Genomic DNA, 15,767 nt, shown 5'->3' with positions numbered 1-15,767 from the left:
AGAAGAATGAATGCTGGACATGCATCACGTGGGGGTAAATAAATACTGCTCCAGCAATTTCTGCTGAATGCTTAGTACAATCCTAGTTGTTCATGGTGAGCAAACACCTCCAAATTGTGTCACAATTTCAGCTTCAGCATGAATTCAAACCAGAATATATGAAATGTTGGTGTGGAGGGGTTTAAATTTTCACAGACACCTGAATGGGACAAAAGTGACACTAAGTAATATAACTAATAAATGCTCTATATATTAATGTTATGCTATTATTAACTGTCCAGTGTTCAATATGTTATTATTTCCATGTTTATAAATAAATAATTTATACAAATATGCAATTATACACTCACAAGCCACTTTATTAGGTATTAGGAGATTTTGGTCCATGTTGAGGTGACAGCATCACACAGTTGCTGCAGATTTGTCAGCTACACATATACAAATCTTCGGTCACCATACCCCAAAGGTACTCAAGTAAGCTGATTGGTAGTTGGGTAAAATGTGTTAGAGAAAATATCCCACACATATTACACCAACACCAGCCTGAACCCTTGGCACAACTGGCCAGATTCTGACCCCACTGTCCAAATGTCACAGCAGACATGAAGATCAGACCTAGCAGTGTTTTTCCCAATCTGCTATTGTATTGTGCTCTTCTGCCAACCTTGATTGTAACAAGTGGCTATTAGAGTTACTGCTGCCTTTCTATCAGCTCAAAGCAGCCTGTGACCTCTAGTATCAATAAGACATTTTAGATGGATAGATAATTCAGCATCTGGTAAGTTTAGTGTATAACATGGTTGTGTCATTGTTGTACAGTTATGATGGGCCAAAAACTCTGCTGCAGGTTTCCAAACACAGCAAAACGAGTGAAGACAAAGAGACTGTAACAAAAAAAAAAAGCAAACTCCTTCATCTTCAGGCAGTATAAACACATTAAGTAGGATTTATCTACTTAAAGAAACTTCCCTGGATTAGGCACTGAGCAACTACTGGACTGCATCTTTCAAGCTCCAGCTGACTCTCCGCCAACAGAAGCTACTTGGTTTTCCTTTAAGGATGTTTATCTGTCAATGCAAATGGTGTTTAGCTGCTTTCAGTTAGTTGAGCCAAAGAAAAGCATACGCTGCATGGTTGCTTGAAAAATCTCTTAGAGGAATTTCTGCTTTACAGCAACCAAAAAATATTAAGAATTCAGATTTTTACAACATTACAGGCAAGAGTGAATATTTAAAAATCTGAAGTCAGAGTTCTAATAGAGTATTTTCATTTGTGAAGGTGTTAAAAGCAAATGGGCTTTAACTCTGTTACGAAAAAAGACACACAAAAATGTGTAAAGAGTTCAATCAATAAACAGGACTGGAATGGAAATTAAAAAATTAAATCAATATCCAGCTGTACTTAAGGTGATAAGTTGCTGTATGTGTGACTAGTCTGTACTTATAAATCAAAAGCAACATCAACAGTATAATAAGTGAGCAAAGAACATCTCTCATCCTGCATGACTCATATGTTATAGGACATTCACAGTGGGAGAAAAACCTCTCTCTGACTCAGGCTATTCTATTTAAACAAACCCTACAATTTATTAATCTATATGCTATTTCCCATTGATTTTCAGCCTGTTTGCTATATTTAAGTAAAATTCAGTAGAAATACGTTAATTTGAGGTGGGAATTACCAGGCTCGATTTCACAATGTGAAACATTCTTTTTAGTAGACTATTGTGACTGAGCCATTGCTTTGCTCTAAATTAGTAGGTAGCTTTGTCCAGCTAAGTGTGCCCAGTGTTGGATGGTTTTTCGGTTGAGTTGATTTAACTTAAGTTTGCTCAGCTAATATTACTTCAGGATGGTGGTGCATGAGATGAGCCCTCTTGTTCGTAATATTCCCAGAGTATTATAATTTATTTAATAAACTATCTATACCTGGTGTTTCTTGTATCAACACAATATCACAATACAAATATCGCAATGCAATTTTTCCCCCCTAACCGTTATCTGTAGCACTGTAATAAGGGCAAGTCTTCACTACTCAGTAGCTGCAGCTGTTGAAGAGACTGTGAAACTAGAGATTCAGGGAGAGAAACAGGAAACAGTTCTGATGCACCTCCTGAAAGATTTATAATTGAACTCATTTATCTTTCTAGCTTCCCTAATACATAAAATACAAGTCTGCCAAAAACTCTACTAAGATAATATCTCACCTCAGGCTGACGCTTATATAACCTCAATAATTTTGTTAAACTATTTGTAAAAAAAAATCAAGTAATGAATACACATAATAAACACATAGTACATAAAAGCTTCAGCACATAATGAGGTTATAAACACGACAACATTTGGTGGTATCAAGCCCACAAAGAGTACTAAATCTGTGGTTCATTAGCTGGTAACGTATCCAGAGGTTGTGGTAATTCATCTATATCATCTGCAAGTTGATCATGCACCTGGCTTTAATTGCAGTGAAATAGCCAAGCAGGTGGCTTTGCAGGAAGTCACCATTTCTCAAAATCACGCAGCATCTATTCATGTGTGTTTTGTGTTTTTTGGAGGGTTTTGTTTTTTTTACAAAGTGGAACAAAAGGAGTGCTAACAAAAGGAACAAAGTGAATTATAAATTCAGCAGAATGCAGACATTAAACCGCCTTAAAAACTTGCTGATACACAGTGGTGCAAAAAGGTTGCTAAGAGAGCATGCTGTGTTATTTTCAATGTAATGCAGTAACTACTGCAGAGAAAACACCTCTTTATAACGCACTGTTCTTCTCAGATAGTTATGCTCTACAGGTTTTCACATGTTTAACAAGAGTGTGTTCACACTTGCAAGTGTTGTTTAGGTTTTATGTATTATAGGATTCACACTTCTAACATGTAAAAGTTGTAAATACAATGAACAAAGAGGTTATATGAACTAACAAGTACCTCTTATTCTGCAATATCCTACATTGTCCCACATGCAAGATTCAAAGCACTGTTCTTATTCTGGTGACTGAGTAGGCACTTAGTCAAAGGAGCTTGCAAAGAAAAGCACCTGGACTTCTTTAAGTTGCTTGAAGATGTTTCACCTCTCGTCCGAGAAGCTTCTTCAGTTCTAAGGTCAAATGGTGGAGAGTCCCAGATTTAAACCTAGTGGGAGTTTCCCCCCACAGAGGGACAAAAGGACCCCCTGATGATCCTCTAATCGCCTGAGCCAAGGTGTGAAAATGGGTGTGGGTCCCAATCAGCCAGGGTTTCGGGTGAGCTCATTGTGAAACCTGGCCCCACCTAATCATGCGAATTCCTGAGGTCAGATTGCCCAGGATGTGAGTGGGCGTTAAGGCGTCTGGGGAGGGAACTCAAAACTGGATTATAGATGGCAGAGAGTTGGTGTCGTAAACCCCCGCCTCTGTTCAAAGATGGTCGCTTACAGTGGACATAGATGGCTTCTTTCACTCCTCTTTCAAACCATCTGTCCTCTCTGTCCAAAATGTGAACATTGGCATCCTCCATTGATGGGAGTCAAAGAGGAAGTACTGGTCCGTGTGTGTGGGCTTCCGGTAAACTTCGATGTTGAGGTTGCCATTCTCTTCAATGTGCACAGCGCAGTCCAGGGAAGGCAAACAGTTATCCTTTGTGTCTTCCCTGGTGAACTTGATGTTTTTATCCACAGCGACTTCACAAGCGCATGGCACAACATAGAAGAGCCACCTCCACAGGACAAGACTCAGAAGTTCATCTGCATCTTAAGGATAAAGGACACTCTTTCGAGGATGCCAATGTTCACATTTTGGACAGAGAGGACAGATGGTTTGAAAGAGGAGTGAAAGAAGCCATCTATGTCCACTGTGAGCGACCATCTTTGAACAGAGGCGGGGGTTTACGACACCAACTCTCTGTCATCTATAATCCAGTTTTGAGTTCCCTCCCCAGACGCCTTAAAGCCCACTCACATCCTGGGCAATCTGACCTCAGGAATTCGCATGATAAGGTGGGGCCAGGTTTCACAATGAGCTCACCCGAAACCCTGGCTGATTGGGACCCACACCCAGTTTCACACCTTGGCTCAGGCGATTAGAGGATCATCAGGGGGTCCTTTTGTCCCTCTGTGGGGGGAAACTCCCACTAGGTTTAAATCTGGGACTCCCCACCATTTGACCTTAGAACTGAAGAAGCTTCTCGGATGAGAGGTGAAACGTCTTCAAGCAACTTAAAGAAGTCCAGGTGCTTTTCTTTGCAAGCTCCTTTGACTACGATGACCTGGATGACTGAGAACCTTCACAGACGAGTAGGCACTTAATTACACTGAAAGCTTTATCCATCTTCTCTGGTAGTTATGAAGTGCTTACCCTCACAGAGAAGTTACATATGTGCATTAGTCAAGACTGCACCTGATCTCCTTCTTAATAGCAACAGCCAGCAAGAAATAAAAGAAGGAAAGTGTGTCTCGTGTAGTGGACAGGACCATCACATTGGTCATAAACTAAATTTGCCACAAAAAGTTGTTTACTTCCACTTGAGAGGGACTGCTTCAGGAATTAAGAGAATAAACCTTAAATTTTATGAGAATGAAGTTATTATTACCTTTTGTACACGTGCACAGATAGACGAGGCATCTATTTTAAGTACACTAATGGAAATTTGTAGATCAACATCATTCTTCCATTTTTTGTGTGCAAGAACACAAATAATATACACTCACCAGTGTTGTTCAGTATGAACAAAAGCACGGATCCATCGTGCCTCATATCAAAGTTCATGCTGTTTCTGGTGGTGTGATGATGTGGTACACTTTGCTTAGTATTGCAGTGTAACTAAAAAAGTGTACCTAATGAAGTGGTCAGTGAGTGACAGAAAGAATTAATTTATATTTTATTAACAGTTAACAATTTCAGGGTTTGTCATGACACTGAGCTGTTATTTGTTTCTCGAGTTTGGTGGTATAAAGGTGTGCTATTGTCATTAAAAATGACAAAGTTACTTAGGATTATTATAGATGTGTAAATGTCACATTCTTCAGTTTAGGTCACAATTATACATGTATTTGGCATAAAATGAGATACTATTGCATACATTATAATAACTTAAAAATATATGCAAATGGATCCTGTAAGATTTACAACCTGACTGCACAGCAATAACACTTGGCTGATATGCCTGGATTTATTGGCGTCACATTTCGGCTTTTTGGCCCACATGGCTCACAGGCTACATTAAGTGAAACTTAATAGACACACATTAATCTGCAGAGCATTAACACAGGACCAATCTTTTCTACTGGATAGCAGCAGCTTTTGAAGTTTTGAAATTAGAGATTCAGGATAGTAACTCCAGGAGAGAAATAAGAAATAGTTTTGGTGCAGCTCCTGAAAGATTTATAATTGAACTCATTTGTCTTCCTGACTTCCCTATTACATAACATGCCTCAACATCTCTGTCAAATACTTTACTAAGAAGATAACATCTCACCTCCGACTGCACAGCTGACTCCAGCTATGCAGAGAATGACTCTTGTGTAAACTCCTGCGTTAAATTTAACCATGAGCTAAATTGTTTGGCTTCCAATATTCACAAAAAGAAAAGCTTAACATAAAACATGACATTCTCATTTTGTCCTGCGTTATAAAATCCAGTGCACCACTTTCCTGTATCTCTAAAAACACCAAACTCATTTCCTGCTCGGCGAGTTCTCGTCCCGGAGAATCAAACACTGCTCTTCTGAAAGAAGAGCTGCTGACGTCTTCAAATTACGCACAAGGTGTCCTTCAGTTTCTGTGCCTTGACTGTCGTCCAAGACTTATTGGAAGCCTAGAGATAAGAGTTCATTTTTAAAGAGGAGGTTGTGCTGTGGAACTGGAGGAAGTCAGAAGTTTGCAAGCAAGGAGACCATAGTTTGTCCTGTTTGGGAGATGCTTTTTAGTTTTGCTTTTACTGGTTATGTTTAAGATAAGATTGTGGTTTCATAGCATTAAGCTTGGATACTGAAAAATTAAGCTTACCCAGTAACACATATAGACACTTTATCAGTGTCTATATACGCTGAGTTGAGTATGACAGACCTGCCTTACTGTCACCTAAAATGGCCTATATTTGTATAGCGTCTACACCTCAGACAAGAAAGGAAACTTTGTGTGTAATTTGGAGGGATATTGTGGCATCTCTACTAGTACTCTAGGTGAAATGACAAAAAGAAAGCCTTTGTTTTTCAATTGACTCATGTTTTAAGCTCGGGAAAACTAATCATGTTAAATAATTGTGATCTCAAAACTGACTAAAATTTTCATGGTTATATCGTTTTTGCCAGCTGGGATAGGCTGCAGCTCACCATGCAACCCTGACTTGGACAAGCAGAGGATGGATGGATGGATGGATGGATGGATGGATGGATGGATGGATGGATGGATGGATGGATGGATGGATGGATGGATGGATGGATGGATGGATGGATGGATGGATGGTTTTTTTATCTAACCACAACCTTTATATTCATCTTTCAACAGAACAAAAATCTGCCAGTAAAGCAGTCCACTGTTAAGAAATCATTCTTACTGCCACGTCTTATTGAACTAGACATGTAATAACGATCATTTGTGTAGGCAAGATAAAAGTATTGCAGTTTTGAATGTGAAAATTGCTTCAGTGTGAGCCTGCAGAAGGTTAAAAGTGCCGTGGGTTTTGAAAATAAGGAGCAAGCCCTCAGCATTGAAGATGGCCCCATACCGAGGATCACTCGCCATCAGAGACCTCATCTGCTTTTGATCAGCTGCTACCTAAAGAAATTTCTTCCAGTCAGAGCTTTATCTCTCACTGCCCTCTTAAGCCCAGTTGGCCTGTAAGCTACACTTGTGCCAATCTGCTCATTTTATAATTACCAGAATTTAATACTCAAGGAAGTCTAAACAACTAACAGCCCCTAAAAGAGCAATGGGCTGCAGTGGCAGGCAGGAAGAGCAGAAGAGCTCTCTGGTGGTGCAAACCACTTCTGAGTGATTATTGGACAAGCCACAGCATCAGAGTGTGATATCTGCATTGTCAAAGGGAAAACCAATTTAGCTTTTCTTTTGTGAATGAACAAGAAGGAGGAAACTGCTGATATTACAACACGAAACATGTCCCAGTAAAGATGAAGCTGACTAGATGTAGCACTGAGCAGATTCTTTGTCGGCTCAGTCTTTTTATGTCGTGCCTCAGCAATCGTCTCATGGTAAACAATAAACAACAATATACCCAGCCCTGCAATGCAAATAACTATTAGTCGTAGTTTTTGTAATGCAATTAAGCCTGCATGCAAAGCTTAAATCAATCAGTACAGTCAACGAGAGACACAGATCACCTTCGTGTATGCCATTACCTAAACTTTAGCTGCACAGATCAGCACTTCCAATTGACTGTTAATGGACTGCTACACTACGATTAGATAATGATTATCATTGCTGACCGTGTTCTGCATCCCTGTCTGTCTGTGCAGTGATGGCCACATATTGCTGTACTGTTTGTCTTGCTTGAAGAAGACTTCTTGCTGGTTTACATTGTGAAGTCTACAGTTTATGGTAATATAATCTAATACTGGATTGGTTATAAATAGAGATGTGGCATAAATCAGAATTTTAGTACCTGACAGCAAAGCAGTCACTGCACTACCACTAAGCAATAATAAAATTCTACACAGAATTCAAAGAACACAAACCATTAAATGAAATGACCGAAAGATAAATTATGTTCTGTCTAGGTTGTGTTTAAAATATTTTATAATTTGGCTCACGTGCAGAAGCAGAAACAAGATGTAAAACCAAAAGTAATATAGTTTTTCAACCTTTTAAGTTGATGCGACAAACCTGTTAGCAAAGAAATGCCTGTTTATGGTTACATTATTTTTATGTAAACCCATATTTACTGAGTTTTTGATCACCACCATCTCCTGAGACAATGATGGTAAGCACTTTTCTACTCTACCTGCTCACTCAGCATGTTTTAAACATTTCTCATTCACCCAAACACTTTTTTCTTCATCTAAGTGCTTTCTATCTACATTCTCGCACACGTGCAGACGCACTCCAATGAATGCACAAGGAGGGTCTTTTGGCATGTAGACTGGAGGGGATCGAACCACCAACCTTCCAATTAGTAAATACACTGTTCTACCTCCCACCGGATATTGTTTAGCTCATTAGCTGCTAAAATTTTTTAGCAGCTAAGGTTTTTATAAGCCAACATTTTTGGTATCGGATAGATGCTGTGCAGCAGCTTTATCAGTACGTTTATTTACTGAAGGCTAAACTAAAGTAAACTAAAACTGTGTCACAATTGCGCCTTGAAATCACAAAAATATTCAGTTTGTGACAAAAAAAAAACAAAACAAACAAAAAAAAAAATGGAGAAATCTTTTTGAGATGCAGGAACCAATGAATGTTTTGACTTTGCCAACTGACATTTAGAAAAGACGCGGACTAAAGCTTTCTTGGCTGCTGCCTCAAAGCACACTGTGCGCTGTCTATCTTGCGTGCTGCACAATATCGTTTATTATTTAGTAAATATTGATATCTATGACTAGCTAGTTTATTGTGATGGTGCTTTGTTTTCTCTATTATTATGTTGCTCTTTGTTGTTTGCTGTCTCCTCTGTTTGTTTGTTTTTGTTGTTTGTGTGTTTTTTTTCTCCATACAGGTGACCCAGGAGTTCTTTTTTTTTTCTCTCTCTTCCCCCCCCTTCTCACCGTCTCTTCTCCCCTTTGGTTTTCTTTCTTTCTCTCCCCCTCTTTCTCTCATTCATTCCCCCTGTCCTATTTATTAAAAAAAAAAAAAAAAAAAAATGACAAAGGATGAACTGAAGCTCTGCCATCACGTAATGTCGCATACTGCTGTTTCTGATGTCATTTAGAAAAAAAAAATAAAATAAAATAAAAAAAAAAAATAGAAAAGAAATCTGAAATCAGAATCAGTCAAGAAAACTGCAATTGCTGCATCTCTACTATCAAGTGCAGCTTTTAAAAGCTGCCAAACAATTCATCAACGTGAATGGCGATTTAACTCAGGCCCGTGTGTTTAAAGCCCTGAGCAATGGAAATTACCAGAAACCCAGAATGGTGTCATCTTCCTCGCAACATTTTGTTCCCTACTGGCAGGACACGGGATAGATGTTAAACTAAGTGCTTCTGCTAATAGCTCAGCATTATAATGCTGAGTAATTGTGCCTTTAAAAAAACCTTTTCTGGAGTCTGTGAATATGATTCAGCAAAGCAAAAAATAGAAAACACAGGTTGTGCCTTCCACACCACATCAAGACTTTTGGCTGTGACAGATGACAAGTGAACTATTGCCGTGCTCCAGTTGAGCTGGTCCCCTGCCACTGCCTCTTCTGTGACCTCAAACAGCAGCAGCAGCCTAGCTGCTCTGTGCGTTGTGAATCGCTGCTCCCGGACACAAGCCCACTGTGCCTCCCCATGACAAACAGCTATTAAATTCAAATTAACACTGTTTTGTATGATCAAATAAAATAACAGAGGTCACAGGCTGAATGCATTAGCGCACGCCTCTGTAGAATTCAGAGAACATTGTGTTGCTGTTTGATAAACAAGCTGTCTGGGGACCGTTTTACCAGTTTGACAACACTATACACAGCTGGTGCTGGCAGTATAATGCAGTATATAAAGTATTCATCGTGTCTTAAAGTGAGTGATAAGAATTGGGTTTGGGGAATCACTGACAGTGCAGAATCAATTTTTTTCAGAAAATGTGCCACCAGTCTATTCTCCGTGAAGAAACATCACAAAACAAATTATTTTAACATAAAAATACTGCCATCCCCCCTATTCCCTTTTGCAGAGAGTGAAAAGTAGGAGCAGAAAGAAAGAAAGAAAGAAAGGGGAGAGACTGTTCACCAGCATCATCCAGTTCTATTTTTAGCTTGACGGTAAATCTCAGCAAAACACCAGGTAGCCTACCCATTTATTTTATTTGGACAGCAACTGAAAGAAAAGGCTTTCTGGCTGATCTAGATTCATCAGCTCTGAGAAATACAAAAACTCAAAGGTGCAATCTTACACTGAGCTTTGGAATAGTGAGTGAAGTCAAACAGAGGACAAACAGTGGAATCTGTAAGCCTGTACTCTGTGGGGAGGGAGGAGGTGACGAAGATGACCGACGGTGATTCGAAAAAAATTCTTAATAGAGGTATGGCACCACAGTACCTGTCTGGCTCCAAGGTTCAGCTTATAGTGGAAGCAGAAACAGGGATGCACAATCAAGTGTAAAACTGAAGTGTGAATTCCCGTGGCAGCTGGTTGAATTACTGGTCTCATTAAAAGATAATAAACTATCAAATGTAATGTTGAGCTGCTTGAAGAAATAAACATTACACATTTGTATTTCAGGGTAGCACTATTATGATCATATAAAAACCACAAAGGGTTAGGGCTGCTCAATTAATCGAATTTTAATCTCGATTACGATCTGGGCTTTCAACGATCATTAAAAATGACTGAGCTGATTATTAGCACCTCCCTCGTGCTTTACTCTCGCGCTGCTCCGTGGGGCAAATCGAGCGCACCTCTCTGCATTTCGAACACGCGTCACAACAATTAAGAGGACCCGGGGGAAGCTCGGAAAGCTAAGCAGAAGTTATTTGGAGAGGAGAGTGACTGCCGTTGGTTGAAAAGAGAGGTAAAAAAAAAAAAACTTCAGTGGTGTGGAAACATTATGGGTTCGCGGAGTCAGACGTGGATCAAGTAGACACAGTTTGTACGTAGCTGCACCACAGAACAACACTGCAAAGTTCACTAAACATAGATGTTTACATTTTTCATTTATTTCTTATATTGCAAACATTTGCACTGTTATCAGTATTTGCACACTATTTTATATTATTTTTTAAAGTCATTGTTCAATACATTGTTATTGTTAAATAAATATCGTCAAATAATCGAGATCTCAATTTCAGTGAAAATAATCGTGATTATCATTTTTGCCATAATCGAGCAGCCCTACAAAGGGTCATACAAAACCTTGTGCTAAAATGATGACTTTGTTTTTTTTAACATTTAAATTGTCATTAAGTTACAAAGACATCAAAAGTTTATGATATTTCTTGTTTGTTTGTTTTGGGGTTTTTTGCCACAAGGTAGCAGTAATGCAACTACAAGCTACAAACAAGAAAAACATAAGAAGCATGTTAAGATGCTACCAGTAAAATTGGATTAGATACTCATTTGCAACAGTATTGATACTAACAGTGCAGTCTTTGCTTCCTCCAGTTGACACACAGCTTCACACCACCCCTGAATCTGAATCACAGGCAGGCATTGATTCAGCCCCTCCCCTCAGCTAGCAGCTGAACACATGAACCAGCTAGCAGCTAAACACATGCACACCATCAAGACAAATTTAGCAAAGCAATGTTAAAGACCATCACCCCAGTCTTTATGAATAATTTTGTTAGATCAGTAAAGCTCCTGTTTGAACAACATTTAAGTATTAAACAGTTCTACATGTTAACTTGCATGGCACACACTTTGTTAATGTTAACCAACAGTCGCACTAGCTATCCTTCTGCTAGCATGGCTACACAATGAAAAATCCATTAATATTTCTTACACTCTGAGTCACACCTGCTTTATTTTAAGGACCAAAGCTTTACTCCACACAGCTCTTATAATTCCTAAATCCTTATTACTCTGCTCTAATTATCTTTCAGTGTTTGGATGATTAAAACTGAGGCTCTCATCTGTTTTGCTAGACAGTCAGTGAATCTGGGCACGAGGCCATATTTCTGCAAAAGCCGAAAAGGGGAGTACAAACCGAAAGCTTAGATCACACACACTTGCTGTTACACTTTAATGATGGAATACAGAGCATATCCATATTATCTTTGCCTTACATTTCATAGACCCTACACTCGATTATAATGAAGATTTTTCTCCCAAGTGTGTCAAGAGATGATTTTAAATGAGAAGTTCATCCCCTGCAGGGCTCCTATAATTGAAAATGACAAAGTTAAGATCAGCATACATACGTGAAAGATATGAAATTAAAACATCTGCATTGTCCATGTTGCTGGGGCTTTGAAGAGCAATGTTTTGATAGGACCTGTTCTACTTCACAAGTTATACTGGGAACTGAGGTCAAGTGATATTTAATAAAAACAGATACACAGCATGCTTGATATATGGCTGTACTAACAATAACCCCACATAAACTGCGCATCGCCATTAATCTGCCACCAGCCTGCCAGAGCATCGCAGGGTTTGCATGATTTTATAAAGAAGGCTGAAGTAATATAACGCAGCACAGTGTAGTTTCCATTAGCTAGTGAGTTTTACAGCGAGACTCAAAGAAATATAATTAAGATTAACTGGAGAAGACATCCAGCTACAGCTGGTGAGAAAAAAAATGGCTTTCCGTGCATCCAGAGAAGCTAATTTGTCTTCTGAGACTGTTTACTAAAAATAAGACTACTCTCTTGATTTCTGTGAAAAACAAACTCCTTCCCATAGAGGCTGCACCTCACTCTCAGGGGCAGGCTGTGCTGCAGCCTTGATGGTTTGATCCCCAGCCCTTCCGTGTGTTGAAGTATCCTTGGGCGAGATAGTGAACCCAAATTTGTTTCCAGTGGCAGGTGAACACCTTGCATGGCAGCTCTTCTGCCACTGGTGAGTGAATGAGAAACACACAAATTGTAATCCACGTACCTTTTGCCTGGGTTTCAGAATAAACTGGATTTTTATTTTGTTGGTTCAGTTTCAGATTTCTGTCAGGATATTACTGGCTCATGCTTCATGCTAAATATACTGTGCTGTCAGTCTTTGTTCAGATCATCATTACTCTCTAGGTTCAGGCTTTTCTGTAACATTGAACTCACATCAGAATTGTGTGGCTAAGGTTTTTAAGGGTCACAAATATAAAAGCTATATTTTTATTTCAAGTGACATCATTTAGGGCAGATTATCAGATTTTTAAAGGACCAATGACTCTTCAGTCACAAACATTTCTTTACCTATACGCAGAAGTTTGTGTCTTGTAAATCGTCATACAAGTTACAAGACTTCACTTCATACACACTTGCATGCCACTTCATTTCGCGTGCCAGTTCACCAGCTTGTTAAGGCAAATATTCAATCTGCCAATCACACAGCCACAAGCCCCAACATTTAGGCATGTAGACTTGTCCAGGATGACTTGCTGAAGTTCAAAAACAAACATCAGAACAAGGAAGAAAGATGATTTAAATGACTTTGAACGTGGCATGGTTGTTATTCCCAGACAGACTGGTCTGAGTATTTTAGAAACTGATAATGTGCTGGGATTTTTTCACACTATCGTTGCTAGATTTTATAGAGTATATAGAGTGGGGTCTGAAATTATCCAGTGAAGCTGCAGTTCTCTGGGTTAAAATACCTCAATGATGGCAGAGGTCAGAGGACAAAGGCCAGTCTGCTTTCATCTGATAAAAAGGTAAGAGTAACTCAAACAGCCACTCGTTAGAACAAAGGTATGCAGAAGAGCATCTCTCTGAACCAGATGGGCAGCAGACACAGCAGCAGAATACCACACTATAGACAATAGAAGACTGGAAAAACTTTGCCTGGTTTAATATCTGCTGTGATATTCAGATTATAGGGTCAGAATTTGGCAAGCAATATGACAGTATGGATCCATCCTGCCTTGTATCAATAGTTCAGGATGGTGTTGATAGTGATGTAATGTGTGTGTGTTCATTAGTAATGAAGTGGCAGTTGATTGTTTGTGGAGCATTCTGGAAAAACCAAAATATTTCTACTGTTTTCTAATGGTAAACACATAAAAAGTGTCTTTGCACACTTCCTGAAAACAAGACAGAATAAGTTAAATAAAGTAAGGAAAGTACTGAAGTGGGAATTTTGTGCACAATTTTAAAATGGTTTGGTCATTTTTGTCTGAATCAGCTTGCTGACAATAGGGATCTGCTTTGTGTTATTTCAGAGATGTTCGCCATTGGATGTCACTGCACCCTGTGACTTTTATGGTGTTTTACTTTGAATCAGAGGAATCGCTACTTTAAAGACCAAGCCACGCCAAATATTATCCCCTCTGTGTTGTGACACTTTCTGCCACCACCTGTAGTAATAATGATTTGATATTTCATTGATCCCTGCGGGGAAATTTTCCGTCCACTCTCAGTTGATGTAAAAGGTCAGAGCGCAGAGGCCACTGTGAGCCTGAAGCTGCCGGAGATTTGGTGACACGCTCACAGGCTTTTCAGCAGAGCAGATGCATGAAAGAAGAAAAGTATCACTACTCACAACATCACAACCCGGACTGATGGTATCATGCGTCCAGGTTGTGAACCCACTTATTAATGTTTGACACTATATCACTGGAGTCTGGCTTATTTGCACAGCAAAACCAAATAAATAAATAAATAAATCCTGGTCTTTCACTACAGCTATAAAACTGCAGCAGGTGCATAGAAAGAGAATAATAGCAGCCCTTTTAAGCACTTCATTTCTAACAGATTAGCAGAAAGAGCGCAAACGCAAACAGGTGGCAAGTGTGAGCAGCAAACCCATCTTTCCAGTGAACAATAAACCTTTTATGCCACAGAAATGTCAGGACTTCAAAGGCTTTTGCTGATACTGTCCTGTCAACACTCTTTCACATTCCACATATCCAATTTAACAATCAAATGAGCTGCATGAGCTATTTTTAGCAATGCTGAACTCCTTTGCATTATTTCCTTTCTTTTGCACTTTGTCCTTGATGTTTATATTGTGATTTACGGTTTCTTTATAGACAGAGTAACGAATGCAAAATGTGATACATGTTGTGACCATTCACCTTTAGTAACACGGGTCTGTCTGTAGGTCACTCGCACCTCACCTGTCCAGATTTGACCCTGCAGCGGCGTCACAGAATCTGACGCAGACCTGCTGTGACACCTTTACGGACACACGGAGACAGGCAAGTCAGACAAAACCGTCTGACTGATATAAAGACGGACTTGGCTGGACAGTCCACCGGACCGCTTCTCACACAGAGGTCTGTATTGACCGTAGCGCATTCCTACGGATAGCCTTCATCCACGCAGCACACGGCTGTGCGCGCCAACATCCAGCAGCAGCACGAGACGCAGGTTTCAACCTGTTAGCACAGACCAGGCATGTAGTGTCTCCTTACCTTTTACTCTCGTCTCCTTTGACATAGTGTCCTCTCCCTTGTGTTTCTGTCAGTCTGCGGCCACTCAGCAATGCTGTCACGTTATTCTCCGTTTATACACCGTTTCGTCGGATAGTTAATTGAACATCGGCTCTTCCTCTGTCCCCTCTCTCCTGGCTGCTGCACCTTGACGCTTGCCAGGCTGAATCAGGGTGAAGTGGGGCACGGGGAGGTCTACAGCTGCCTCATCGGTCTCCTCTCAGCGATGAGATGAGAAAATTAAACAAAATAGCCAAAAACAGGAGAAATCTGCAGCTGTGTTCTCATTCACCTGAGTCAAGACCCTCGGAGCATCGACCCGCCCCTCCGCAGACATACTTTGGCTATGTGGTGTATCTGTGCAGACTTGGCTCACATGTCATGCCCACCCAGCTCCCGTTCCTCTCTCCTCTCCGCCGCTAACAGCAGCCAGAGTTGTGCCAAAGCTCCGGTCTGCAGCTTGACTGCCTCCAGCGGTGCGCGCACGTCCGCGGCTGCTGAAGGGCGTCCGTCTTCCTCTTCCTGTGTCCGTTTTCTGTCTGTGCAAAACACTCAAGGAGGACCCTAAATGGAGACCTATAAAGCAGCTGGTCCATTGCTTTTCTCATGCCTGGAGCCGTAATGA

At 40.1% G+C, this 15,767-nt stretch overlaps 1 protein-coding gene across 3 annotated transcripts in view; it reads right to left on the bottom strand.

Annotated features, from left to right (window-relative positions):
• Positions 1-15,672, bottom strand: part of pitpnm3 (PITPNM family member 3) — a 111,514-nt gene extending 95,842 nt beyond the window's left edge. For all 3 annotated transcript variants that reach the window (XM_026191489.2, XM_026191492.2, XM_026191491.2), the window contains exon 1: positions 15,125-15,672. In XM_026191489.2, coding sequence (XP_026047274.1) covers positions 15,125-15,149 — 25 coding nt within the window. In that variant the 5' untranslated portion in view covers positions 15,150-15,672. The remainder of the gene's footprint in view (positions 1-15,124) is intronic.
• Positions 15,673-15,767: the final 95 nt, after the last annotated feature.

Source organism: Astatotilapia calliptera, chromosome 14, assembly GCF_964374335.1.
Source record: "Astatotilapia calliptera chromosome 14, fAstCal68.1, whole genome shotgun sequence".
In the NCBI taxonomy this organism is placed as follows: domain Eukaryota; kingdom Metazoa; phylum Chordata; class Actinopteri; order Cichliformes; family Cichlidae; genus Astatotilapia; species Astatotilapia calliptera.
The sequence above is the reverse complement of the archived record's forward strand: the minus strand, read 5'-3'. Positions and strand labels throughout refer to the sequence as shown.